Source organism: Oryzias latipes, chromosome 20 (assembly GCF_053564925.1).
Source record: "Oryzias latipes strain Hd-rR chromosome 20, Olatipes_Hd-rR_3.1".
Taxonomy (NCBI): Eukaryota; Metazoa; Chordata; class Actinopteri; order Beloniformes; family Adrianichthyidae; genus Oryzias; species Oryzias latipes.
Window position 1 is genome coordinate 10,975,350 of NC_136256.1, and position 27,989 is coordinate 11,003,338.

General features: G+C 41.7%; 1 protein-coding gene across 1 annotated transcript; it reads right to left on the bottom strand.

The window, feature by feature from the left end:
* Positions 1–27,963, bottom strand: gfod1 (glucose-fructose oxidoreductase domain containing 1). The gene is made up of 3 exons (XM_004080881.5): positions 27,169–27,963; positions 2,833–3,026; positions 1–2,675 (listed from the first exon to the last, which is right to left on the bottom strand). The coding sequence occupies exons 1-3, from the start codon at positions 27,419–27,421 to the stop codon at positions 1,950–1,952; spliced, it is 1,173 nt and encodes a 390-aa protein (XP_004080929.1). The 5' UTR covers positions 27,422–27,963; the 3' UTR covers positions 1–1,949.
* Positions 27,964–27,989: the final 26 nt, after the last annotated feature.

Here is a 27,989-nt window from a genome sequence, read left to right on the forward strand (position 1 = left end):
TGCTTTCATATGCGGGGGTTCCAGCTCTGTATTGGATGTTGGGGTCTGTCAGAGCAAACATAAAGCTTTTCACAAGACAGAGATTGTTTTGGTCAGCAGGCAGAGCTGAGCAGCAGAGCGCTCCAAAAGAAAAAACCCCAAAACACAGCAGGGTCAGACCACAAAACTTCAACATCGCACAATAAATATCTCAAGAGTCATGGAAAACACGGCCTCAGGTCAGACACACACAGTACTGGAGACCCTTCAGACAAACGTGGACCGAAGGCTCGTCTGCACATCTTTAGTAGTTCTTACATTGACAGCATTTCACAGGTTAGGGAACAAAGATGCATTCAAAGAAAAATCAATCTTTTGGCTTGTAGTTTCATCAAACCTGTTCTTCTCACGTGTCATTTATCTGTTTTTGTTGATGAGATTTAGCAGCAGAGCGGCTAAGTCTGAGAAATTCTGTTTCACCGTCCCACAGACTGCAGAAAGAAACAACTAAATTCATCATCCGATTTCAAAGATAAAAGACAAAAACCGTGACTCTCCTGTGAACAGGTGAAACCATTTTCAGGAGATGAGAATACTGGCGACCACGAGGGACTTAACCAAAGCTTCTAAAAATACAGTTTTTTAAAAAACAGCAAATGTGGCACATGTTGAGATTTTTTTTCAAAATACTGATCACTCAGGACTGAATTTCATATATAAGAGTAGTTTAGGTCAAATTAAATAATTCTAGTCATAAGCCTTTCAGCATCTTTGAGCATGTGCACAGAGTTGTAAACAGGAAGTACAGACGAATGCTGGACATAAATACAAACACAGGTTTCTATGCTGCCGTATGACCAAAACAAAAGCATCTAATGAACACCAGATCATTTTGATCAATACCGCTGCGACAGACTGGCGACCTGTCCAGGATGTCCCCTGCCTTCGCCCAAGAGTGGTCAGGATAGGCTCCAGCAGCCCCGTGACCCCAAAGGGACAAAACAGGTTTAGAAGACGGATGAATGACTGATCAATACTGTACGGGATACTGTCACTATTCCAAATGGCATGTGGCCTGCTCCTTTATCTCAGACTGCAGGAGCCTCCAGGTTCTGAATCATTAATGAACTCTAAGAAACCCACAAGCCAAAGTATTGACTTTTTTTGCCTTGTTTCATACAGGAGAATACGGAGAAAACGGAGCCGGACTAAAGCGGGATTTTAACATTCACCGGGTAAAAGTAGCAACAATTCTGCGAACAGCAAATCAGAGCGGCGCGTTTGAAAAGGCCGCCGTTCTTCCTCGGCTGTCCGGTTCAAACCCACAGTGTGAAGTGTTTATGTTTCCGGGTCCCGTCCCAGGACAGGAACAGAAGGGGAGGGGCTTATAACCAGACTACCGGTACTGTCCTCAGCGAGGAAGGGGCGTTACCTTCCTCATCCACCCTTTCAATGATTATCATTATTATGGGAGGAATTTTTGGGGATGAATCCATATGGACTTTAGGAGCTCTACCTGAATCTGGAACCATGTCAGCCTAATGTTTAGAGCAGATCAGGAACACCTTGAATAATCACGATAAAGCAGAGCGTGGACTCGTCCAACTAGAAAGTTTGTTTCTGCTCATTTAAAAAGTCTAGTTTTAAACAATGACTCAGCATTCTTCATGTAAACGTACTGACTGCTTTGTTTCCGCTGACGGCTCATCTGTTTGGTACATTTATTTAAACCTGTTAAAAAAAATGTAAAAACAAAGCTGAAATGGACGAGGCTTCCTTTAGAAATTCAAGTTTCAAATCAGAATATCAGGGATGGGTGGAGCGCCGGACCGACAGCTCTGAGGTGGTGTTAACCCTCTGTAACAGCAACAACACAGACTTCAGTATAAAAGCAAAATGGTAATGAGTTGGCCTCCAGTAGCTTTGTGAAAGACCTCACAGGAGCTCAATCCTGCCCTGGCACTTCAACGTCAACAGTAGAGCGACACCCGACTCCGCCTCATGGCCTCACTGATCAGATATGCCTGGCTGACCTCTGGCTCCTCAGTCATCACCACAATGTTCTGCCACTCTCCGCACTGGTTGGATTTCTTGATTGTGTCCACCACGCACAGAGCGTACAGACAGTCCTCAAACGTGGCCGCCATGGTCAGAGGCCTCAAATCCCAGGTCCGCCGGTCGTCCTGGTCCTGGAAGGCCTGCCGCACGGCCTGGATCATGCGGATTGTCCCTATGAGATACGGTGATGGAATGTCGCTGAAGGCCTTTTCAGGCAACGACGCCTTCTCCAGGGATGTGGCGTCTTTCAGCAGCAGTTCAGGACCGCCACCACTGTTCTTCTGTCCGTATAGGTCTGTGCCGGTGACCATTAACCTCCCGACCGTCCCTACCAGACTGACTTCCTGCCGGAACTCTCCGGGGACGTTGAAGTTGAGCGTGACGGTGCAGCAGGCGCTTCCTTCCAGTACCATCTGAAACGTGCAGAAGTCGTCGCTGGTGATCTGGCGGATGCCTTGGATGTGGTCGGTCTGTTTGACAAATGTCTTGAGGAAGCCGTGGACTTTGGTTGCGCGCTGGCCAGTCAGGAAAGAGAGCAGGTCGATGATGTAGCTGCCGACCGAGTGCAGGCCCCCACCTCCCATCAGATCATCACAGCTCCAGTTGTATTTCTTACCCAGGAGACTGCCGCTGTGCACCTTTGGGGAACAAAAGGAAAAAAAATGTAAGGTTTCAGCTATAACCTGACATATCCCTAAGGTGCATTGGTGTTTTTTTTTATTTTATTGTAACCTCTGTAGATTTTTAAAGCTACTGCAATGGTCAGAAAACATCTAACCTTTAGATCTTCCATACCTGGGCCTCACAGACCAGAAGTTCTCCGATGTACCCGTCCTCCAACAGCTGCTTCATTCGAACAAAAGCTGGCAAGAACCGCAGCACATTTCCCATAATGCTTAGCAGCTTGGGGTAGTACTGGGCCGCTGACATCATCTGGAAGGCATCCAGGGGTGTGGCGGTCCTGTCGCAGATGACATTCTTTCCAATTCCTTGAAAAGCAGAGAAGACATTGTTGAGTCATGTGTTCATGTTAAAAGAGAAAAAAAAAAAGTATGTTTTTCTTGACAGTTTAAGGAAAGTTGAAGTAAACAGAAGAAGAAACGGAGTGCAGCCTCGTTCACAGACATCGCCTCATGAGCATCACGTTCTCTTGAGAGGAACAACTTCCTTTTCCTAAATGAAACAATGATGGAAATGTGGCAACTCCCCTCTATTCCATCATCAGAGCTTCTAACAGCCGATAAACATGAGATAAACCTGAAACCTTCTGGAAGAGCCTCTACTTTATCTGCATCTAACCCTAGAAAAAAATGAATGAGTAGCCTAGTGTTTTTCATGCCCTTAATAATAGAATCACATTAGGAATATCCCCTTCTGGTACAAAATCAAACTGATCAAACCAGACTGGACTTCAATTAAAAATAGACCGGTTTCCTTTAAGAAAACGTGAAGAAAAAAAAGCATTTTTGAAAAGAGGAAATCATTTTATTTGATATTCGATGTAATCCAGTTTGTAAGAAGTGTCAACAGAGACCCAGATCATAGCCAGCAGACACACAAACAGGAAACAGTCTTGTGTGTGCACAGCGCCTCATGCTAAGCGCTAAAACCTTCAGACCTATTTTTCACTTTCGGTATTCATGTTAGGAGAATGTTTGACTAAGCGGCGGGTGTGAAGCGGCATGAATTATTCCGTGTGTATTCTGTGGAGTCACTCAACCGCATGAATGTTATGGAAATGTCACCTCAGGCTCTCGGGGTGACCTTTCCAAAGATAGAAACGCTGCTGCGTCGGATCAGACGTGACCTTTGGCTGCTCGTGGGCGCAGCTCTGGAGGGCTGCGGCTTACAGAGCAGAGCGCGTCTGAGTCAGAGGAGAGAGTCCAGACAAAGCTGCTCATGCAGCCACCGAAGGAGAAAGGTGGACCACAGTACGATATGAGGAGAACTCAGTGATTAATATTGTGATGACGATATATCTTGAGGTATATCGCAAAACAACCAAATTTTCATTTCACTAACTTTAAATCTCTGCCTATAGAAACCAATGTCACATTTTTTATTCACTGATTACTGTTACACCTTTGTATCTGAGAAGAGAATTTAGAGTTTAGCAGCTGATCCAATCCTCTGAAGAGCTTAACAGTGAAAGCTCTTTGGCTGTAGTCATTGTTACCCAGCAGTCATTTGGATTGTTTTGCATTTGGGGCAGTTATTACAGACACCAGAGGGAGAAGTGGAATGGCTACACTTACTAACAGAGTGAAACAGAGCTCAGCACACAGGTGAAGCTCCCAGAGAGGACAGAAAGCATGAGCGCTCGTTCCTTCTGGATAAATAATTCATAAAGAAGCTGGGCGCAAAGAAAAGACAAAAGGACTCAACAGGAAGCATGACCTCAAATGATACACATTTATTTTGATTAAAAACCAGTACAAGAAATCATTTGAAAAAAGAGAAATGTTTTCTAAAAAAATTTCAGAAGCAGACGGAAAATATCCTTATACGCTGAGGAAAAAAAATAATAGATAATATCATCCGGATGAATAACTGATGAATGAAACCGGTCTCTTCTGGAAGAAGATGCCCTCTCACACTAAACTGATGAAGGAGGAAGCATGGGATCCTGGTTTTAAGGCACAGAGAGACAGAGTGATACTCCTAATGTGTGTATAAAGTACACTATGGTCTATCGCTGTGAATAAAAAAATATCCCTTTATGTGTAGCAATATTCCAATGTTTTACATTTCATCAGAAATGTTTCACTAGGGTTTTTGATGAGTAAGGATTGGTGATAAACATTCTTCAGCCACGGCTACGTATTCACAGATTCTGCAGAATCGCGGGTGTCTCTGGTCCCTAACCCTATGGATATGGAGGGAAATACAAAAACAGCTTCTAATTATTTGTTTTACCAAGAGAAATCGGACTAAAACATGCAATTACTCCACCATGTCCAAACAGAGGATGCCCTATAAAAAATAGCTGTTTTTTTACATAAACATGGATGTGTTTCCATATTTGGTCTGTTAACTAATATTGGCTAAAATACAATTCCTTTGAATTAATGACATTTAAGGATCTGACTACAATGGATAGTACCATATCAGAAGAACTATTGGTTAACACCTTAGACCAGCTAAAGCAGGGCGGTGGTGCAATGATGATCTGTAATCCTTAGTAGATTAGATTGTAGCGTGACGTTTATGTTACAGCTAGAGTTTTGCTGAAATTGGGTCAACAAACCAAGCTGTGTTTTTTTTTTCAAAAGTTGGCAGAAAAAGGAAAGAATCAAGACTTTCAAGTTTTCCAGTCCAACTCCAGACAGAGGCTGATCATAATGCTTTGTAGAAGCTTCCAGAAGGCTGCCCACATACAAATATTTTCACTAAATCAACCAAATGAAGTATCAGCTCCCCATGTTAAAGAAGTGGTGATGTTAATACACACAGTTTTGATTGACATCCTTGCTGCTTCTGTGTTCTAGATTTTAGTTTTTTGATTTACTCCAGGATGTCTGCTTCATCTGGCAGGCAGGGCTCCAGACTGCGACCATTTGGTCGCATTTTGCGACCAAAATTTGAGGGTGTGCGACTGAATTTTACATCCAGTCGCACATGTGCGACCAGTAAATTTGCCTCCCCCACCCTCCGTATTTTTTATACATTAAACGTGGAAGGGGCACGTCAATGATCAATGAAATAATCAATGAGACGCGAGCGCACACGCACGCAAACACACACACAAACTCGCACACATACTCTTGAGACGAGAGCACACACTCGCGTAGGTAAGTGGCTAAAATGCGTGTTGGCGGGAGGGGCCTAGAGATAACCGAGCGCGCGTAAACATCTGTGGGAAGGAAACGGAGACAAATATCATCACAACCTGTGCGTGCATCTGAGCTATGAGCAAGCGAAATATTGATTCGTTCTTCCGACCTGCGGCTGGTGTACCAGTGCCAGAGTCTACAGCAGGGGTCTTAAACCCGCGGCCCGCGGGCTATTTGTGGCCCCCACCTTGAAATGAAAGTTTAATTTTAATGCGTCCTGCCAGTTTGTAGGAACCTTTTCAATGTCGTGTGCGGAGCTGACAAACCAACCAATCACAGTGGAGTAAATGACTATTGGGGGCGTGACAATGACCGGGCTTGAAAGCAGACCCCCCCTCCCCAGACCACATGAAGGAGTTCCTTACTTTCCTTTTTAGAACGTATCTATTCGCCCGTAATTTTCTAAATGCATGCAGTCCGTGCTGAACTTTTCTCTGGGCCGCACAGACCCGGAGGTTACGGGGGTTACCGGTTAAGCGCGCGGCGTCGCATCCCCCCAACCAAACGGTTTATGCACGGCTGTTACGGCAGCACACCGCTCCCGCGGGAGTCGGGTCAGCTGAGGAGAATAAATGTCCCACACCTACATGCGTGACAGCTAACGGGGCTTGAACTTTAAACACGTGCGAGCAACAACACGGTTTAGTCCGAGACGCACTTAAAACACGTGGTGAAAATGCAACGATAGACGTGTTTGAGATGAACCAGCGGCTCGCCTGGATCATTGAGGAGACCAGGTCGGGGGGGGGGGTGATGGAGAATCTGCAGCGAGACTGAAGGAGAACAGGAAGTTGAAGTTCAACTCAGTTCAATTTAGTTTTAATATTCCTCTCCCACTTAGTATGATCTGTTATTATATATTTTATATTTATTTGAATGTTTTGTAATGGATGTAGCCTATTTTTAATCAATTGGTATTTAAAATTATTTTAATTCTTCACTTAACTACAAAAACCATCGGGACACATGTCCCATGATGCATTGTTTTGTAGTCTGGGACCAGCTTTCAGTCAGTTCAGTACTAAATTTCCAGCTGCGGTCGGTAAGTTGGGGCCTTGCTGCCCCCGCCCCTTTCTCCTGAAATTTTTGTGATGATTGACAGGTGATGTTGGAGCAAAAACAAAAATATATGTCACACACCAGGTGATCTGAACAGCGTTGCGTCCACCTGGGTGATCTCAAACACGCTTATTGTGCGTCTTGGCTGCACTTATTTGGTGTCACCAAGATACATTTCCATCCGTTTTTGAGCCTCTCTCTGATCTCAGGTATCTGTATCGATTGTTCTTAAATCCAGTGAACATCGCCCGTTCTTTTACAGTTTACCTTCTTCTGTCAGTTTACCTTGTTGTTGCATCTTCAAAAGTGCAGATTAAAATGTGACACTGAATTTGAAACAGTGCATTGTAATTTCTGCATCTATTATTAAAGTATTTATTAGTAATACTGTGGAAATTAGTAGATTTGGTTAGAATGTTGATTTACGGTATGCGCCCCTATATTTTCTGGTTGCGCCCCTAAAAATTTAAGTTGGGGGCCACTGTGCTCCTAGTGAAAAAAGTTAGTCTGGAGCCGTGGGCAGGGGTGAAATCTGTCAATGAGCAGTCAAAATAAAGTGTCTGCAGCCCAAAACTCATGAAGCGGCCATCAGGATAAACTTGGAAAGTGTCTGAGCGGGATAGTGGTGTAGAGAGGACGCAAAGGCACGTTTTCCTGAATCAGATCTTTAATGGGACAAGCTGGTTTTCTTCTTCCTGCTTCCGTAACCTTTCTTGGTTGGACCATGCATCCGAGCGAAAAGCGTTTGGAACTTCATTGTTTTCCTGCCAGTTTGGTTCATTTTGGTGCATCTGAGAGTACCGTGAGTGAAAGCAAACCAAATCAAACCAAAGCAGACAAAAGCATTAAAATTAGATCATAAAGCAATTTGACAAAAGCCTTAACCTGAATCTGGAAAGAGCAGTGCTATCCAGCTCTGGAGTGCATACCGCTTCACACCTCCACTGATTGTGATAGCTGCAACAATGAGGAAGGAAAGGCTGGAAGTGGTGCCTGTGCAGGAAGGTCAGCAAGGGCGTGTGCGAGGGCAAGGCGGGTTCACAGCAGCAAAATAATAAACCGCTTTATTGATTTTTTTCTTCTGCTCTAATATAAAAATGGAACAAGCATTTATCACAGAGCAAGTCCACACTCTTTCATTCAACTAAATAATGACATAACAGTTAAGGAAATAATACTAACTCAAAGTATGTTGGTCTTTCCAGGAGCTGTAGTTAGAATATTCAGGATCAGAGAAGGTTCACTGCAAGAGGACACGCTCACAGCGGCGCATCAGGAGGCCTGAAATAACCTCAAACATCCTGCAGTTTGGAAGACCTGCTAAAGTAATTAGCTGTGTGTGGATGAGGCAATGACACACAAACAAAGTGAGGGCGTAATCAGATAAAGTGCATACTGACTGATAACCACAGAGAGGACTGACTCTCAAATCTGGCTGATTAGTGCACTAAACAGATGAGACGTGGACATTCTCTGAATTTACAGAAACTTCAACAATAGACCTAGGGGTGTGACGATAATGTCTTCACCGCACGTTTGTTTTTGTTTTTTTGAAAGTTCTGCATATGGTGCGTGATTGGAACTATAATAAAAACATTAAACACATTCATCTTTGCTGATAATTTACTTTTTTCTGCTAGTCCTGTCTTCAGACTTCAAGGGTTTCTGGTGGAAACCTTTTATTAGTGTTCTCCTTCACTCCCTGCCCCGCGCCTCTCACTCCCTCTACTTACACACACACGCACGCGGAAGCACATACACATCCTCATTCTACAACAGAAGTTTTCGTCTTGCGAGGAAATACGACAAATTTACTGTGCTCTAATTATAATTTTCCATTGTATTCATTTCCATTACAAGCTGCATGAGTTCTTGAGTGCGCGACGATTCTTGCTGCTTCATCACAGCGGTGATCAAAAATCCAACACCATCACAGCTCTACTCCAGAGCGGTTCAATAGAGAACCAGTCAGTGTTAATCTGGGGGAAAATTTTTATTACTATGCTCCTTCACTCCGTAACACCAAACATGAACGCGCACTGTTAGAGTGCGATGAATATCACTACATGTTTTGTCTGGGAACTATTTTGTGCAGCGAAAAGTCTGTATAAATAAAGGCGGAGCCTCCTGCCCCACGATCTTCATGGGTGTCGGCTTCATGGCTACCGGAAAGTGGGACTTTAACAAGTCAAAACAAACAAATTCATACTTTTTATTGAAGTTCAAGGGGGATCTGAGCATACAAATGGGAACCTCGATAAGGAGTGATGAACTCTGTCTACTGCAGAAGGTTAGATGAGATTTTAAGGGTTTCTCTTCCAAATAAAGACATAAGTCAGGATATCAGTCACCCTCTTCTGTCCAAAGACAACACAGGAAGTTTATCTAATCTTGTTCAGAAGTCGAATATTTGCTTAGCTGCAAGACCAAAGTGAATTTTCATGTTTCAATTGGTTAAAGTAGGATGATCAGGCTATTTAAGACTGACTAATTACAGAAACATTAGTCATTTTAAGTATTTTATTTTAGTTTTAATTTTAAATAAAGTTTGACCCTGGCATACTTAATTTTTGGCAAGACAGGAGAGCAGAATGGAGACTCAAGTTCAGCAGCTAACTAAATTCTAAAAATCATACCGGAGAGTGTTTTCATTGCTTTAAGCAAACACTCAGGAGGCGCTAAAGCGATGGCGGGTGGTTAGTGTGAATCCCAGAGGATCTGACTGAGCATCAATGGAACAGGAGACACAACCAGGATCAAAACTACACCAAGAAAACAAAACCCTTTAGAAACTTCCACAAAAAAATGAAAAGCTGTTTTTTCATTGTCACAATAAATATCATTAATCCAAAGTAAAAACATTTATTATAACTTTTGGGTCACATCATTAAGAAGAGCTGTATTCCCTATTGTCATCCAATTTTAGTTTCAGTTTTTGGTTGTTTGCAGAAATTCAACTTTAAATCGAATCAACAGTTTGTCACACACACACAAAAAAAACATATTTACCTAATTTGAGTTAAACAGACATGTTTGTAGATTTCTTATAGAATAAAAGCTTAATTTTGACATTTTTCTAACAATCTAACAAAATGAGGTCGGACTAAAAGCTATGGGTGCTTTTATGGCATAAAATAAAAGGTTTTAAAATGCAAAGGGGAAATAATACCTTTAAAAACAAGGGTTATAAGCCACTCCCACTTTACTAACTTGTCATTTATCTTTCTGTACTTATTTCTGCATGATAATAAATCTTTTATTTCCCCTTTAAATCCTGTACACTGTCCTTGAGTACAATACATTCTTTTACTGTTATCAACTGTAGTTTTAATAATCCCATGAAACACATTTCTGATATCGACCTAAATTCAGAGTTTTGTGTTGGAAGTGATTTCCTAGCTGACTATACTGGACAAAATGTGTAAGTCCTGCTAAGAGACTAAACTAATGTGACACAGATCTTTTTTTTTATTTGAAAATTCTGATTTAGTCAAATGGGTTTAGTAAATAAACAAATAAATATATAAAAAGAAAAATACCGCTTCCTAAAATGTAAGAACTTTAAATTCTCCATGTTCCTAAGCTTATGGGGTGAGAACAAACTCAAAGTAAAGAATAAGAAGATGCATGAGAAAGACCAGTTAGATTTACCACTCCTGTAAACAATACATCCCTAAAGGAACCTGAACCTCCTCACTATGTCACATTTACCTACCAGACGTTTCCTAATGTTTTCAAACATATTCAGATTAACCCCGTGGACTGTTTTTTACAGATCCTGCATGAAGTTCGTGTCTTTGCTTTCACTTTTGCTTTTTTAGTCAGCAGAACAACCTTCTGCATTCTCACTCAATATAACCACAGGATTTAAAGGCCAGTCAGCCTTGATTTGTTAGATCCACACCAGATTTCAGGTGAGCTTTCACATCTGCCAGTGGAAGCAGACATCCCAGGATGAATCAAACAGCAGCAGGTTAGAGTCCCCACTGTCCACTTTGCAGTTTCAGGTCCATTAGTGCTCAGCTGAGAGGTGAATGATGAGGAACATTAGCCTCACTCAGAGAGTTTCAGCCCTTCATATGCAGGTTTAGCATTCCTAAGTGAGCCTGAGTGCTGCTATGATACCCAACTGGGGGACCGCTCCATTATCCAGTGGAGACCAGCATCACGCAAGGGGCAGGCTTTTACTGTAAACGCTAATTCAACCACAAACAACACAGGTTCAATTCAACATAAAAAAAAAAGATTCAAAAAGCAACATGAAGAATACTTCTATGTGTACACTCTGGAAAACAGACACAGAAGATCCTAAACACTAGGCCTGCACAATATACAGCAAATTTATAGTTATCGCGACATCAAGCTGTGCAATATGCATACCGCAAAAGACGGCGAAAATCGCAATAAATGGTTACCTTGACCCTTGTGCTATCCTAGGCACTTTAACATTGGGAGTTGGGTCATCTAGACCCACTAGACAGTGCTCTGAACCTTTTTTCTTCAATGATTTGTGATCTTCACTGGTGTCCATGGATTACATGAAATCTTTCCACCTTTATCCACCTTTGTCATGGTAAGGAGAACACGTCAAAGTAAGGGGGGGGGTCATCTAAGATAGCACAAGGGTTAAATGTGCTAAAATAAACTCATGGCAGCTTGAAATATTGAATAAATGAAATAAATCCCTTTACGCATTTAACCAATCGGAAGGATCCGTTTACGTTGTTGATTAATCAAATGGGCCCTTTTATGTTTGATGTTTGCCTCCTATGTCGACAAGGGTCATTTGGAGTATCATTTTTATACTGTTGCATTGAAATGGAAATGATGTTTTTGGTTGGTTTGATATTTGTTTATATACCGCAAATTATATCGTTATCGCAATATTAATCACCAATATCGCATATCGCGAGTTTTCCTCATATCGTGCAGCCCTACTAAACAAGGTCGTCCTTTCACCTCAGGCTTGCAGTCTCTCATTACTTTCCCGCTCTCCCTCATGTTACAGCTCCCAGACAAATAGAGCCGTAATATCAGTCACCCTCCCAGGTCTCATGTGCGTTTATTACTTAACATCCTACAGTCACGCTTCATGTTCTACCCGTTTAACATCAGATCAGTCTCATTAAAGCAGGACTCTTATCTTGTTTGTAGACTAATGAACCGTTGGACCAGCATGTAAAGCTAACAGAAGACAAAAACAAGTAGATTAATGTACAGATTTATGAACATGACATGAATTCATCAGCAGAGAGGAAAACACATCAAAACTGGATGCTGGAAACAGAAATATGCTGGTATTTGGTTTATTAAATTCCCACTCCAATCATCTATTTTAAAACTGTTCCCAGTGTTGGATTTATGCCGTTTTTAGCCAAAATCAAAACACCTATGTTGTTTCTATAGGACATCAGAAATTCCCCAAAGAGTTGTGACTGGGCCTGTGGTTACAGAATAAGCCTGACTACATTTCACATCATCCCTTTGTTTACATTCTTTTGCTAGCTTACAGCTCCTCACAACCCCAACCTAACATTACCGGTACAATAAAAATGGTGAGCAATAATGGAATTTTCCAGCCATACGTTTTGAGCCAGAGGCCAGCTCAGAGGAGGGAAAACAAAGGCGTACATGGATCTGTTGAATGCATAGAGGAGCAGGAAGCCTGTGGCATGCTGACTGTAGTTTTTACGTTACAACTACAAGCCTTTTCCAAATGCATTTTATCATCTGCTCCTGATTCACCACGATTTGAACAAAGAAATACTCAGAAATGCCATTTTCTTTCTAATGTTCTTTAGAAATGTTTTCCACCATGAGAAAAGTGCAACAAGAACACCAAAAACCCGATTTTCATTGGAGTATGTCTTTGAAGAAATGTTTAAGGTCTTGCTTATGTCAGTTCAGTCTTCTTGTTTCAAATAGGCATCATTTTTAGGCAGCACCATTGTTAAGCTATGCGTATCTATCATACCATATGTCCCAGTTTAGACTGAGCCTTTACAATCTAATGATCTGCACTTTTATTTGTTGGAGCCTCTCCTTTTGAGACAGCACATAACTCTGTTAACAATCTATTGGTTTATTGTTTCACTATTAAATTGTATATAAATATCTTCAAAAAATATAGATTATTAATGTATTTCCATACAAATATGTATGAATGTGTAAACTGTGTAAATTAAAAATTGAATAGAATCACATCGAGTGGATCTAAAGAATCGAAAGAGAAAAGAAAAAGGAATATCGAATCAATCACCAGACTCTGGTGAATCTATCAAATCGATTCTGGTAATTATTGGTGATACTCAGCCCTACTCTTTACATGTATCATGTTTGTTTAGTGACTTTTTTTTTTAAATGTCCACATCATTTCCTAAATAAAGACCATCTTGTCTCAGAATTATTTCTAGCATTTGTTATCTTAAGTTTAGACTAAAGCGTGGCGATATGGCTTAAAAACTAATGAACCTATGAAGCATGTTTTAAACTGTGGGAGGAACCAGAGGAACCAAGGAAAAAAACCACACATGACGATGGGAACATGCAAACTCCACACAGAAAGGTCCCAGCTGGGATTTAAGTCAGGGCCTTCTCACCATGAGACAACGCCACTAACTACTACACAACAATGCAGCCCCTAATTTTCAATTGACTTTTTAGGAAACAAAAACAAGTCTATTTGTACATGATTAAAGTACACATCATTTGGTTGCTGTGGTCATTCTGACTCAGTTTTTGGGATCAGACCAATCAGCCTGCCACTAAAGCATTGCCACTGCATCGTTCTCTGGACCCATGAAGAGGATTGCTAGGTGAAAAACTTGACCGAGAATGCCACGATATCAAATGCCTGTTTTTTTTCCCCTGCTCAGTTTGTGTGACCTGATAAAAATGTCTCCATCTACACTGATGTCACTGAAACACACAGAGAAGAAAGCGCCACCTCAGCTTATCTAAGAAGTCAGGATTTAAAATCAGCCATTTGGCAAAGCTTTAAAAGAACTGAGAGGCGAGTTCAACTTCTTTTCTTTGAAAGTTTCTCCCTTCAAGGGCGTCTTTGTGTGAGGAATGACTGGAGGAGGTGACAGAGGGAGGCTCAGAATACTAACCAGCAACAGAAAGCTAACAGTTTAGGCTCTAAAGCATTTCTGCAAACATGAAAGCTGCCTCTTCTAGGAGCCTGAAGACCATCAGTCTGCAGTCTGCGGTCTATGGCCGCACCCAGAAACAAACACACAAACAAAACCTAATTTCACAAATTGAAGCTAGACAAACATACAGAGAAAATGGAGGCTTTAAAGAAGATTAACATGTTTGTCCAATTTTAATAAAAGAAGATGAATGAGGTGTCAAGAACACTGTCAGCCACTAATAAAGAACTATTTGGAAGTACAGACACTAAATCTACAATTTATAAAGAAATATTATCTGAAGAAAACAATCAGGAAAAAAGGTTTTATCTAACAAAAGCAACTAACATGTGATTAATATGTTTATTAGTGTAAGTGTGACACATTAACAGATGTTGGTCTGTAACAGGTGGACTACTCCCCTGCAGGGACAGTGAGGGTGGGCTGCTGTTTTCTGATCCTTGTCTCAGTATTGTCTGCAAAAAGAACCAACTGCTCTCTGTTCCATCAATCAATTTGCCAGTCTATTCTGATTGGAACGTGCCAATGTTTGTCTTGCTTTAGCCCGAAGTCTGGCCTCGGGGTCCCACCATCTGCTCCCTTCCTGTTACTCACAGCTGGACACCAAAACTGGCTTCTTTGCAGATGTTTTCATAAAAGAACTGAGGTCCTGCTTCTGGCATGAATTCACAAACTTAGTTTGGTTAACATCTTAAGTTCATATTTGAAGAATTAACAGTTTGAAATCCTCTTTTATTTTTTTGGATCAACTATGTTGTGAATTATTCTAATAGGATTTTTTCTACATGCTTAGACCCGATGCATCACTGTCTGAAGGGCAACAATCGGGCTCTGAATCACTACCATGAGACCAACAGCAGCGTGATGCTAATCAACTCAGATGATCACAGTCAGCAGCTGCAGCTTTGACACAAGCGGATCTGCAGCCTCACAGACTCCTGCCATCTATCACACCACAGACCGGAGGCTTCACTTATGAGCCTGAGAGTCCAACAAGGTGAAAACAAATGCAGCTGACAGTTGACACACACGCAACAACAACAACAATTCGAACTGACAACTATCAGCAACAGCGACAAAGATGACCAGAAAACTACAGTCCTCCATAGAAATTCACTAGATTGTTGGCTCTCTGTGGATTTTAAGAGCAGACTGCAAATATCAAACCTTATTTTGAAATCTTGTTTTGTTAATCTGGTTTACAGAACAACGTGACTGAGTCAAAGAGAAGTAGATCCCAGACTGATGACTTGTCATCTGACTTTCAGCACCATTTTATCACAATAACTCATTTCAAATGGAACAGTTTACTATTTTCTACATCCTGGAAATGTACAGTTATTTCTGCATGCTGGAAAAAAAATAAAAAAATGCAGAAAATGACAAATGTGGTTTGTCTACAGATATAAAAAGATAACCCTGGTTGTATAAAAGACTGAGGGTGAAGTACACTGATGGAACTCGGGAAAATAAAGAAGAAACTAAGTAGAGATGCAGCTGAAACATCTGGAAAGAAGTCTGAGTGGAAGCAGAGTTTACAGAATACAGGGGAAGTACTTTGACCATCAGACTGAAAGGATTCATCGCAAAATAAAAAAGGTTTATCCAAATTTGTCACCATGATTTTATCATCTATGTTTTACTATGATATAAATGAACATTGTAAACACTGAAAAGGAAGAAAAGAAATTGGGGAACAAGTTTAGTTTGACTTTGTTGCCCTTAAGTCTGTTTTTCTCTTGTTTTTACATGTCACTATATCAACCACTTCCAACATTTATCACTAAGGACTATGTAATGAATGAATGTTTTAATTCGCACAGTGCACAGCATTTAGCTCGATGATACTTATCCACTAAGGTTTGAAGCTAACTAAATAGTAAGTCAAATGGCCACTGACAGAGCTGAAGCATTGCTATGATGCTAACAGTTTCTATAAGGTTGTATGTGTGTCGCTCCTGTAAGTTCATTTGAACGTCAGGGAACACCTTAAAACCTGTCCAGTTTTCTAGAGACTACACACATTCACACATGTAGAAAACCCACACAAGAACATGAAGCGTTAGCTTAACTTGTATGTAAATTTGAATGAATAAAGCTTCACGAGTTGAAGAAATACTATGGTTCTAAACTTGCCGCCATTAGTTATTCAATTAATAATTAATTATCAGTTTCCATCAATAATTAGATGAATTATTTTTCTGATAATTGTTATTAATTTTTAGTGTTATATATTATGTAAATGCTGTATTAATGGAGCTATGGTAAAGAGTTAATTTTCCCTTTGAGGGATCAATAAAGTTCTATTCTATTCTATTCGTATCATTTCTTATGAATAAAGGCTATTTAAACTTATAGTGACCAGTCACAAGAATTGACAAGAACCCAATTAATGTTCGGTTGCAGAATTAAATGAAATTATGTTTTAGGTTCTTTTCTTTGGGTGTTTTGGAACCAGGCTTTGTTGGACAGATCTGTAGAGCTGTCAGTCAAGCTTAGATGATGCCTTAAGCAACAGAAACCTATAGAAACATAGCTAAATAGAGAAGAGTTTCAACAACACTGTCATTAATTTTTGAAGAGCATCTTGGCATAATCAGGAGGATAATGTGTGCTGAACCAAAATGCAAAAGTCTGATTTCCAACATAAAGAACGATTAAACTAAACAGCAGAGCACAAAGAGACCAAAATAGTTAAATACTTTTGAGTGTCAAAAGCAGGAAGTGACAGAGCATAATCTTTGTGGTATCCCACAATGTCACACATCCTGTTACAGCATGACAGCAGAGTGACGCAGTTCTGCAGTTAGCGTCAACGCTTTATTTACAAATTTGCTGTCAAATTCATTAAAAAGAAAAAAAGCTACATTGTTCTGTTGTGACAGCATAAGTAGCACGGATGCTGAGGCTGATGGCGGTGCCTCCTCCCTGCTCCTCTATCTGCAGCCGTCCTAACTCCCTCAAGGCCAATTAAGGAGAACAAGGTGGCTGCTCCTGCATATAATAACACATAAAGGTTGTGAGGGCAGGTCTACAGCAGAAGGGGTTGAGGAAAGAATTGTGTGGTAGAACGAGGGTGGAGCTGATAACAGGCTGAGGTGAGACAGGGTAAGTAAGGCCTCGGCCCGTTTATGAAAGATGGCAGGAATTGCACAAGAGGTTTTCCCAACACTGCAGCTGATTGCACAGGTAACTATTGTTTTGCAACATCACTCTCAGGCAGTCGCCTACACACTCCCATAAAATACAGGGAGTGTTTGAGGAGCAGGACTGAACCGTTACCTCCATGCATGCCTTAACATGGTCTTGTTTAACTCCAACACACTCATTTCAATGCAACCTTAAAAAACGGTTTTCTGTTGGCTGCAGGATCAAATGTGTTGCAACGAACAGCAAACCTTCAGCATTAAGGCAGAGGATTTTCAGGGGTTGGAGTGAGTCAATGTACTGTACTGTGATGTCTTTGCTTTAGCAAAAACTGGAATTCAGCTTTCTGTTGATGCAAATGCTACCTGATGGGTAGTGGGGCTCGGATGTAGACAAAAAGACTAGATGGGAAGTTTTTTGGCAGAAATAAACCCTTAAGGGACTGCCAAAAGGTGAACAACAACAACTTCAAGAATGAAGCTTAGACCAAAACAAAATGAACTCAGATGCAGTTCACAGAGTAACCACTAGGAACATATTGTGCTGATTTGACAATAAGAATAATTATATTAGACTAATAAGAAGAATAAGAATATAAAATCCTTTACTTGTTCCCCAATGAAGTCATTATATAGTAATCAGCTTTTCAATGAAATACAGACATACTTGCAGCCTGATTGCAAAAAAATATTAGCCTTGGTGCTCAGACTTCCATTAAAGTACATTTCTATGGTTTCATTTTATTTGACACCAAATTTCTGCTGATCCTCAGCTTTAGACCATTCCTCTGGAATGTGTTCCCACAGCTGTCACGCTTGTTTGTCCCTACATGAGGGTTGGTGGCCCAATCAACCTAAAAAACTGTCTTTAAAATTGTCTTGGACAGGCTTTGTCTTCTATACACAGACAATGACCACAATTACAAATTTAACTCAAAAGATTAACCTAAAACCTCATGAAGCAGTATTTTATTCATGAGTTATCAAACAGTTTCAAGTTTCCCAAGTGTTCACACTTCTTCTGTCGTATAAATCTCTTTGTTTTAAGATGAAAATAACACATATTAGTTTAATTATTCAGATTATGGTTTGTGAGTCTGTTCCAGTAGATTTTCCTTCAGTTATCATTGGATCTTTTGAGACATTCAAACGACAACACCTGACATCACTTCCATTTAAAATAAGATAATGCTTTTCACTGTTCAACATTTAATTAGCTTTTCCATTTTCAAAAACTTGACAGCAACCCAAATCTATAACCACATTACGTAATATCATCTAAAGGTTGTAGAAACTTGCAGAAATCTCTGTATGCACGGGGAAAAGCACAACATGAGCACAAAAGGTTGTCTCTCAGGCAGCACAGTGTTTAAAACAGACGTCATTTTGTTGTAAATTTCATTAAATTCTTTATGATTTCTACATGGATGAACACACATGTAACGTTTTATTGTTTTTCTAAGGAGCCAATTTAAACAGACTAAGGCAAATTATAAGATTAACTGCACAGACAGTGGTCGATGTTCAAGAAGAAGTCAGGAGCGGCTAATTTGGACAAACACAACTGCTGTACTGCGCGATGCTTGGCGTGGCATCTTTTGTAAAGTATGACTCAAATTCGATTCAGTGTCCTTCAATTGAGTTTTTAAACCATTATCACAACATTATTGATTATCACTATTTTTGATTATTTTTTTAACCCTATTCATGAATTTTTGTTAAGTTGTTTTTTTTTGGGGGGGGGGTGCCTTTAGAGATAAAGAAAAGTAAATAAAACTTTTTTTTGTTATTTTTTATTTCCAGCAGGTCTTACACAAAGATATTTCCTTTGCTAAATATTTTCTCTTTGGTCGTCTCTTCTGCCAGTGTCTGCATAGAAGCACAGAAGTACTGATTACTGACAACAGTATACGGTTGTAAATCTTTTGTAATGAGAGTTGCAGTGATGGAAGAAATTTGTCTCACTCTTTCATAGTTGCAGGGAAGTTTTAATAATCTTTTCTTGACTGATTGCTAGATAGGAAGAACAACCACTGGCCTCTTCTCCTTATCTAATCCAACTGTGTTGGTAGTGTTGCTTTTGTATTCAATTGTTTAGTTTTAAAACAATTAGCAAATTACCTTATTCTTTCGCCTTTCCCCCTCTTGTGTTTATAAAAACCTAGATGCTGCCAGGCATTTGTGATCTGAAAAATAAATGTTCCTCTTGATCTATTTCAGGTACAACTTTGCCTACATGTCCATCAAATTAGAAGCAAAATGTGTAACAAAACATACGTTGCAATTTAGGAGATTCAGACAGAAGTCTTTACCTTGTGATTCTTAAAGAGTTACTCAGGGGAACAGAAAGTTAGAATGAAGCTGTGTAAGTCTACAATTGTCTGGAACGTTCTTACCCATGGCTGAATAGACCAATGACTTATGTCCGACAACAAGGAATAAAAACAGCTTTTGTTTCTTTGTGGTGTTCTCGGCACCCCAATCCGTCAAACTGGTTAAATGTTGTCACAGTTCAACAGACGAAGAGTCACTTCTTAAAAACTACTGACAAAATGTAGAGGATGTTTATCAGAAGAGGTACAGTTTGTGGATTTTATATGTTTGAAAGTCCCTGAAAAAAAAAAGAAACGTGAGGAGGACATGCAGGAAACGGAGTGGGGATCAAAGAAAAATGAAACCTGGATTCTCTAAGTGATTCAAATGCTGTAAAATATAAACCTCTACTCAGATTTAATAACCAAAAGCTTCAAATCCTGGTTAACACACTTGTCTAAGGATGAATAATTATTCCATTCTCAAAGCCAGACAACAATCGTGTTATTGGTGAAAGGCTTGCCCCCTCCCTGCCCTTGGATTTACAAACAATGTGATTTCTCATCCAGGGCATGCAGCTCGAGTTCACCATCACGGGCCGCTCTGTCGCTTCCTTGAAGAAATGCTCACTTGTCAGCAGAGTGACTGCGGCTCAAAGAGACCCCCCTTTCCCCCCTCCAATCTAGCCATTCATCCAAAACTCAAAGGCTATTTTACACAACGACAAGCTTTCTCTGCTATTCTTCCACACTGCACCCAATCACACCTCCAACTTTCCTCGTTCACACAAACACTCCCGGGCTCCCATTAGCATGCTAATGACAGTCCAAGTAAATGGCAGTGGGAAATGTGGTGGCAAGTAGACTCAGAAAGGAATCATGGGAATGACATCACACAAGCCTAAATGTGTATGAGGGGCTGAACCCAAATGACATAAACCAAAAGCAGCTGCATGTCCTCTTGGACTAAGGACAGGTGAGAGGTAAGACTTTGCTTGTACATGTTAGTATTTGAGCAGATTGTGACTCATAAGTCTGAAGCCATGGAAACTAATGTTCATGAGTTATTTTAAATCTAATGTCATTCCGCTATTCTTAAAAATGTTTATTTTGGTCCAATCCAAAGAGAAGCTGGAAGATTATTGGCATAAAACAGGATTTACTGTATGACAAACACTTAAGTAAACCCCTCTGTGGGCCTCTCGGGAGTTTACTTGTGTATGCCACTTTTTAGTCTTTAAAGGTAGATTTCACTGCCTTATTTGATGCTCCAGTATATCAAAAGATAAACATATATCGTTAAAAAAAGAAGAAAAAAAACAAAACAAAGGGTGAAATTGTGCTTAACTTAGTATGAATTACGTGTCCAAGCACAAACATTCAACCCTTCATTGTCCTCTGTGGTCTGCACCAACATTGACTTTAAATGTTCTTTAAATGAGCCTATTATTCTAAACACTTCTAACGTTTTACCATTTGACAATTAATACCTTAGTCATAACTACAGGAGGGTCTAAGGGCAGGCGTGTTAACTTTGGAATGGAATGGGTGTTCACTTTAGTTTAGTATAGCAATCAGCTATTGTATTTTATAACAAATTTTATGTTTTGTACAATTAGTGAAGCCCGTTGAGACAACTGTGTTATTATATTGGGTTATATAAGAAAATTGAATTGAACTGGATTGGATACAGGCTGTTAGCGGGCAAATATGGGCGGATAGCTGCATAGGGTTGGGCAATGTCCCCTAAATAGGCCGTTGACGATGTTTGCTGTCAACCATCGGGATGGACGATGATATCATGGTGGTGGTGGTGATGGTGGGCAATTTTAAATTTTTCGTTCTTATATAATTGCTATTCGTTATTTTACTTTATTTATTTTATTTCCCAACTACTGACTCATCCGCGATGATCCAGTATAAACTGAGGGAAGTGACTTTAACAAAAAAACGTAACAAACAAAATAGAAAAGAAGTGGTCCACTCCCGCACTTGATCAGTCAAGTGGACCGGCGGAGTGCGGACTTACAGCTTTGTGTTTGAGGGGAAGGGGGGGGGGGGGGGGGGGGGGTGCTTTGTTACATGAGCGGTATGTGTGGGAGATTTAGGACTGCGATCCGTCCCGCAGTTATATTCTGAAAACATTTTTCTGGGCCCATGTACACGGTTGGATTCTAATCCGACCATTGATCCCATCAAGATATTTTGCACATGTAACCGCAGCTTATGGTGTCGACTCGCAACGTGGCGGGGGCGTGGCATCACGATGGTGTCTCTCCATCGGGATGTCAGTCACCCATCACCATCGGCACAACCCTACTGCATAGAGCACCCAGGTGGTATGCATGAAATATCAAGATTGTGGTCCACTCAAGCCCATTTAGCGAAAATGTTCATTTGCACATTTTTTTAATATGAGCATTCTTCTGGGGACAGATTGTAGTGAACACTAATGCAACACATCGGGGTAAATCCGGGTGAGGTAGGTGGGAATGCAGGCACGTCGTATGGATTTGTCACCCCCCGAAATTTTCATGCAAAAAAAGAATTTTTATGCAACATGAACATATCTGCAGATTTGGTTCTGCTTTACCTACACGCGCTGCCAAAGGTCTCATCTCTCAGACGTGCAGCCGCTGCACATGAGCATCAGAGGTGGATAATGGATTTATGATGACGCCTGCTCTGCAGCAGATTATAAATAGCTGTTGGAGGCCGGTCAGGGCAGGTGCCTGAGAGCTCAGCTGACAGACCGCCACGAGTCAACAACAACACAGTCTGTGCTGATGTCACCTGCTGTTTACATGGAGGCAGGTCTTCCACCACCCAATTATATTTGAAACCTCCTCAATGTTAAAGCAAAAGAAAAACATTTAACTTCCACCTTACACTGGGGGGGTCACACAATAACGTTATTGAAAAACAAGAAAAAACGTTTGGTTCTGTTTTCATGGCAAATTAAATGAGGAAGTTGGAAAAAAAAACTCAAAGAAATGCATGTTTTTTGTAGATTTTAATTTGAAAAATTCAACATTGATCAAACAACTTATATGTGTTAATGCTCATCTTTTAAACATTTTTCTTTTAATGAAGTTATTTCCTTTTCTTCAATTACTCATTTGTTTGAAAGAATGATGGATTAAACACTGGGTTTGTCATTTATTCTGCAGCTCCAGTTCTTTGTTGTTCATGTGGTGATAAACTGTTAACCATATTCAGGTCTGCAGCTGTGACCCATCAGCTGACGCCTTCAGGAAACAACCCCACTGCCCCACAAACGGCATCGTCTTCAGATTGAGCCCAGCGCTGATCTCAGAGCTAAGGGAGGTGGTCACACGAGCGGACACCTGATCCGCCATCGTACTGACAGCAGAGAGCAGAAAAGATGGATGGTTTCACTCAGAGGAGCCGACGCAGCTCTATGTGAGGGGAGACCCCCTTTACTCTTCAGCAGAAAGTCTACACCCCCAGAGGCGCTCCGCCTCAATGAGCAGCCACCGTCATTCAGGAGCGTTTCACAGGCACCGCCCCGCCGCTGTGAAAAGAGGCGCTGTTTCCAGACACCGTCATCCCTGCTGGAGGGGGCCCCCCCACCCGTTTACACCTCCTACCACCACAAAGCAGTGAGCGTAAACCTGAAACTCTGCAGCGCGTTAATGTTTCAGCTCTCAGAAACTCTCAGCATGTCAGGAAAACAGAAGTGACACCAGCAGATTCCTGGAGTTGCAGAAACGCTTCAGTGAGGCCACCTTTCTGCCATCTGTCACATCTCATGTTTGAGACCATGAAAGGTTATCGGGATGCAGTCCTCCTGTTTCTCTGCCTCGCATCAGCAGTGTGAGGTACACTCTGACAGGACCATCAACTGGACTGAGTGAGTGTGACGTCACCCGTAGAACATGGTTTACTCCAATGAAATGAAGTCAATTCGGTCGCCATGTTGGAGCCAGATGTTGTCAGTAAGCAGTGAATGGTCAGAGTACTCATTTAAATGGCAACCACTTACACCAATCAGAAGTGAGCTTGTTCACTTCTCATATACAGTGAATGGGAGTGAGCTTGGTACTCATTTAAAGCTGTCATACAGAACCGCTGCAGAATTTACACTTTTTTCAGGAGGAAAGATTCAGAGTTCCCCTGGAGCTTCACGACTGAAGCCGCTCATCTACGGCACTTCAAGATTTCACAGTAAAGTCAATGGAGGGACAGCTTTAAAACCAAATAAAAAGGAAACATCGTCTCCCTTAAAGGGGAAGGATTATTCACAAATCTGCCTCCAAGTAGAGGTTAGAGCAGATATCAGCGAGACATCCTAAACAGGTGTGACCTGTCTGGACTGGTTTGTCCTTCAGGTTACATCCAAACAAACCACAACTTCAGGATCAGCATTCGTGTGAGCTCAAGTATCTGGTTTCTAGGGGAAAGCTACTAACTAGAAAAATCAGGTGACTGGTTCCTGCACCTCCACAACCTCACAAGGACTTCATCGTCAAGGCTTCCATCATGCTCCCCTCTCTGCAGACTTTGTCAGTTTAATGTACTCCTGGAGAAAACAGATTTCCATGATGGAACTCATGGAAACCAGGAGTTCCTGCTCCTCCGCTCTGCTTACAGAAACCAGCTTTTGTTTTGCATGACACTGAAAAAAAAAAAAAAATTGAAGAAAATATTTTGGAACCTGTTTACATAATAGTCTATACATTTATTCAGTGGCAGATTAGAAAAGTAGAGACCAAGTTTGACAAAAACTGAACCAGAACCTCAGCACTGACTCCTCTGAACAACTGTTAGGCACGGAGGTGGAGAGGTGCTAATGTGTGATTGTTTGTCTCTCCAAACCTGATCAAACTGAAGCATGTTTTCCAATGAAAAGCGTGTGACATTAGTGACTTTAACAGAGGAGTGGAAGTATGTTTATGCTTTTTTCATCAAACATAGAGGTAATTGCTGCTCTCCTGACTGTCAGAAAGTCTGCGAGTGCTGCAAAGAGCGTCAGAGTGACATCAGCATCTCAGGTATTCATTTTGTAGTAAGGAAAGGAAATGACCAAAAACCTGAAGGAGGACTTGCTCAACAAGACTGACTGCTTCTGTTTGACTCAGGTGGAACCTGAATAGCATGTGCAGCATGTTTTTCCATGACCTTTATGTCTAATGCGTTTTATATTTAGCCTCCAATCCATTTTAGATGGTTTGTGTGTCTTGATGTGTGTTTGATTTCATGAGTACATTTACTGTAAATCAAACAATAAACATTTTTTCTCGGTTGGATTCTGAAATTAATGCTGATCACTATGAAAATATTGATTACTTTGTCAATAAAGGAAACTGCGAGCTCTGAAGCTCTGCAACAATCAATCAGGCAGTGACTTTCACACCCCTGTTGTCATGGCGATGCAGAACACCATGCACTGGCGTCAGTGTACCAGAGGTCGGCTGACAGCAGGGCCAGATCGATACGGTTTCCCAACATGACCGTCTGCTGCGCCCTCTGGACCCCGCAGCCCGGTTCCCGGGAATGTTTCCTTCACGCTCTGCCATTAGCGCACTATGGATTCAAGGCAACTCTCCGTCTGAATTTACAGCTGACAAACTGAAAGCAGGTCATGTGACCCGCAGTTTCCACTTCATTCAGAAAACGCACAAACTGCAGGCTAGTGAGTCACGGAGGATTCTGCAGATGTGTTTGTGCTGCAACAACAGTGTGTTTCAGAGCATTCTCTAAATAAGAGCCCACCATGAAAGGCTAAAAAACACCATCAGTTCACAAACACAGACTGAGTGTCTGCAGACTTTCACAGCGTCTGATGTTCTGGGAGGAAACAGACAGAAATCCTCCTCAATGTTAAAGCAAGAAAGCAGAATGATATATGTAGATAAATAGCAATAAACCAGAATCAAATCAATCTTCACTTAGAGAATGACACATCCATAAAAGCCATTAATTGATTTTTATGGGGGAGTGCTTCGTTTTTACTGTGAAAACTCAAAGATTCACTTTTATCCATTTTCAGCTTTACGAGAACTAAACATAATACATTTTTAATTGGAGGTGTTGCATAATCGATTGATTTGTGAAAGGGCTGTGTTGAATCAGAAGTCTAATCAAAATCAAATGGAACCCGTACCCGTACCCCAGGAAACCAGGTCTCCCTGATCCACCCCTCAGGTATCAGAAACCAGGTGTTGGTTTCTTTTAGGAAACCGGGTTATTCCAGAAAACCGATAAATGTAAATACAGTCATCCCGTCTCGGGCTTTGACGGCTAACATAACAGGAGCTAACCCTCCTGTCATCCTGCCACTAGAGGATCCAGCTGAGAGCTACAGAATGAAGCCCAACAGGTTCTGAGTTCAGGTTAAGGCCACAGCTGAGCCCTAATAGCAAAGGTCACCTGAACAGGTCAACAAGGGCAGGACTGAAAAGCTGACGTGGAAACACCAACAGGAAGTAGAAACCATCCTAGTAAGATTTAAATTGTGGATTTAGGTGTGGAGAAATTGTTGATTTAAAAAAGAGTAATTACATGTTTATAACTACTCAAAAATAGAAACAACTGTCTGATCATGTAATAAACACAAAAGCTTCAGAGTGTGCTGCAAGTACTGTACCTTTCACAATGGGTAACATTATAAAAAAGGAAGACTCAACCCCCTAAACCCAGATGCTGCCACTAGAGGTGTAGAAACGTCAGAAGAAGGCTTTTGTTTTCAAAGTCTGAATTTCATTTTGCTAAAATGCAATTTTAAAAAGATCTTAAAGGAATGCGAGGTAAATCAATTCAACAATAGTTCATGGAAGGTCCATCAGAAACAAAGCTACCAGGAACCTCCAATGTCCATGGAGGACCCTGACTTTACAGCCACTCTGAGAAAAGTCCTCAACCACAAACGGAAGATTTGAAGAGATGGGTTGGAACAGGATGAGTGTGTCAAGTGAAACTGACAGTTGTAACTCGGGTCAAAAGGGTTCACCCACATGTTGGCCATCTCTCCATCTTCAAGAATTTGAAGAAATCTCTGTATGTCGGGAGGTTAGGAAGTTTGAGCCCTCAGGAAGCACTACATTAAAAATTAAGAGCCATTTTTTGAGCTCAGTTTCACTTCCAAGCAACACACTGAAGAACCAAAACCCCAGCAGTGAGAAGTGAAGATGGAGCCTCCAGCCTCATGATGATGCTAAAAAGGGGTTTTCAGCTACAGCACCACCAGGTTTTTATGTTACAAGTCCAGTTCCTCTCCTGAAGGCCTTGCATCCCTGAGCTTGTTTGTTTTTTGGCTCACATGGATGACCTATTAGAGCTCAGTCGGTAAAGAAAGGCTGACTGGAGCCTTGGTTCACAGCTACACTCGTCAAGTCTCCAAAATTAGCTGCTGTGCTCCAGATTTGAATTAGAAAAGCCTCTTCCTGTGTGTGTGTGTGTGTGTGTGAGTGTGTGTTTCCTCCCACCAGTCAGAGTTTCACATCAACATCACCACCAGAGCAGAGAAACCCAGTGTGTTTCCTCTGCAGGCCTCAAAGAGGGATGCTGATCCAACCCCACCTGCAGATGAGGACTACAGACTCTGGTCGTTTTGGTGCAGACTCTGCAGCAGCATCCCCCCCCCCAACCAAATCCACAGACTCACCTAGCGTTTTGAGAGCGATCTGCCGAGTCAGAGGCGGCGGCAGGTTGATGCAGACCAGGTCCACGTCCTGATGCAGCAGCACGTCGTCGATCCGGTTGGTGTAGAAGGGCACGTCCATCTCCTTGGCCATTTCCTCCGCCTCCTCCTGCGTCCGGCCCCACAGCGCCTTGACGGCGAAGCCTTCGTTCTTCAGCAGCGGAACGATCACCCTCGCGGTCAGGCCGGTGCCGAACACGCCGACTCCGGGAAGCATAGCTCGGCTTTTATTGCTGCGGTTTGGCTCTCACCGGTTGTCTCGGGGCTCTCGCGGCTGCTGCACCAGCTGCGGCTGAGACTGGGGGGACACGTCGGCTGAAACCGTCAGGTTGGCCATCCACCTGCCGTCAGACACCCGCTGCGACACGGCATGCCATGAATTCCCCCGTAAAATAGTCCGAAAACAGGAGAGAGAGAAGACGTTTGCGTCTCCGTGGTGTCAATTTTTTAAATGAACCACCATCCTAGTTTTCACCTCGCTCGTCGTCGGTCAGCGCGAGGCGGCGGAGGGCATTTCACACCTACGTCCAGCAAGGTTCTCCGGTCACATAAAGCAGGGCGGAGCTAAAAGTGATAATAACCAGGAAAAACGCCAAAGGCGGACAAACGAAATTAATAAGTGAACGGAGGAACTCCGCGCGCCACTGCAGTGAGGCCAGCGGCTGCGACTGATGTTCAAGCTCGCGGACCTGCGCTCTTCGCGCTGCAGCGCGCTGCGAGACAGGAAGCTGCAGTAGGAAGTTCACCTTCAAAATAAAAGTCCAAGAACCCTCGTAAGCAGATAA

Bases quoted from the DNA above. Each gene is read 5' to 3' on its own strand.
- gfod1 (XM_004080881.5), bottom strand. From the start codon at position 27,421: ATGCTTCCCGGAGTCGGCGTGTTCGGCACCGGCCTGACCGCGAGGGTG. The intron at 3,027-27,168 runs GTGAGTCTGTGG...CTGCTTTTCAAG, and splicing joins GATCGCTCTCAAAACGCTAG to GAATTGGAAAGAATGTCATC. The intron at 2,676-2,832 runs GTATGGAAGATC...TGTTCCCCAAAG, and splicing joins TTCTGGTCTGTGAGGCCCAG to GTGCACAGCGGCAGTCTCCT.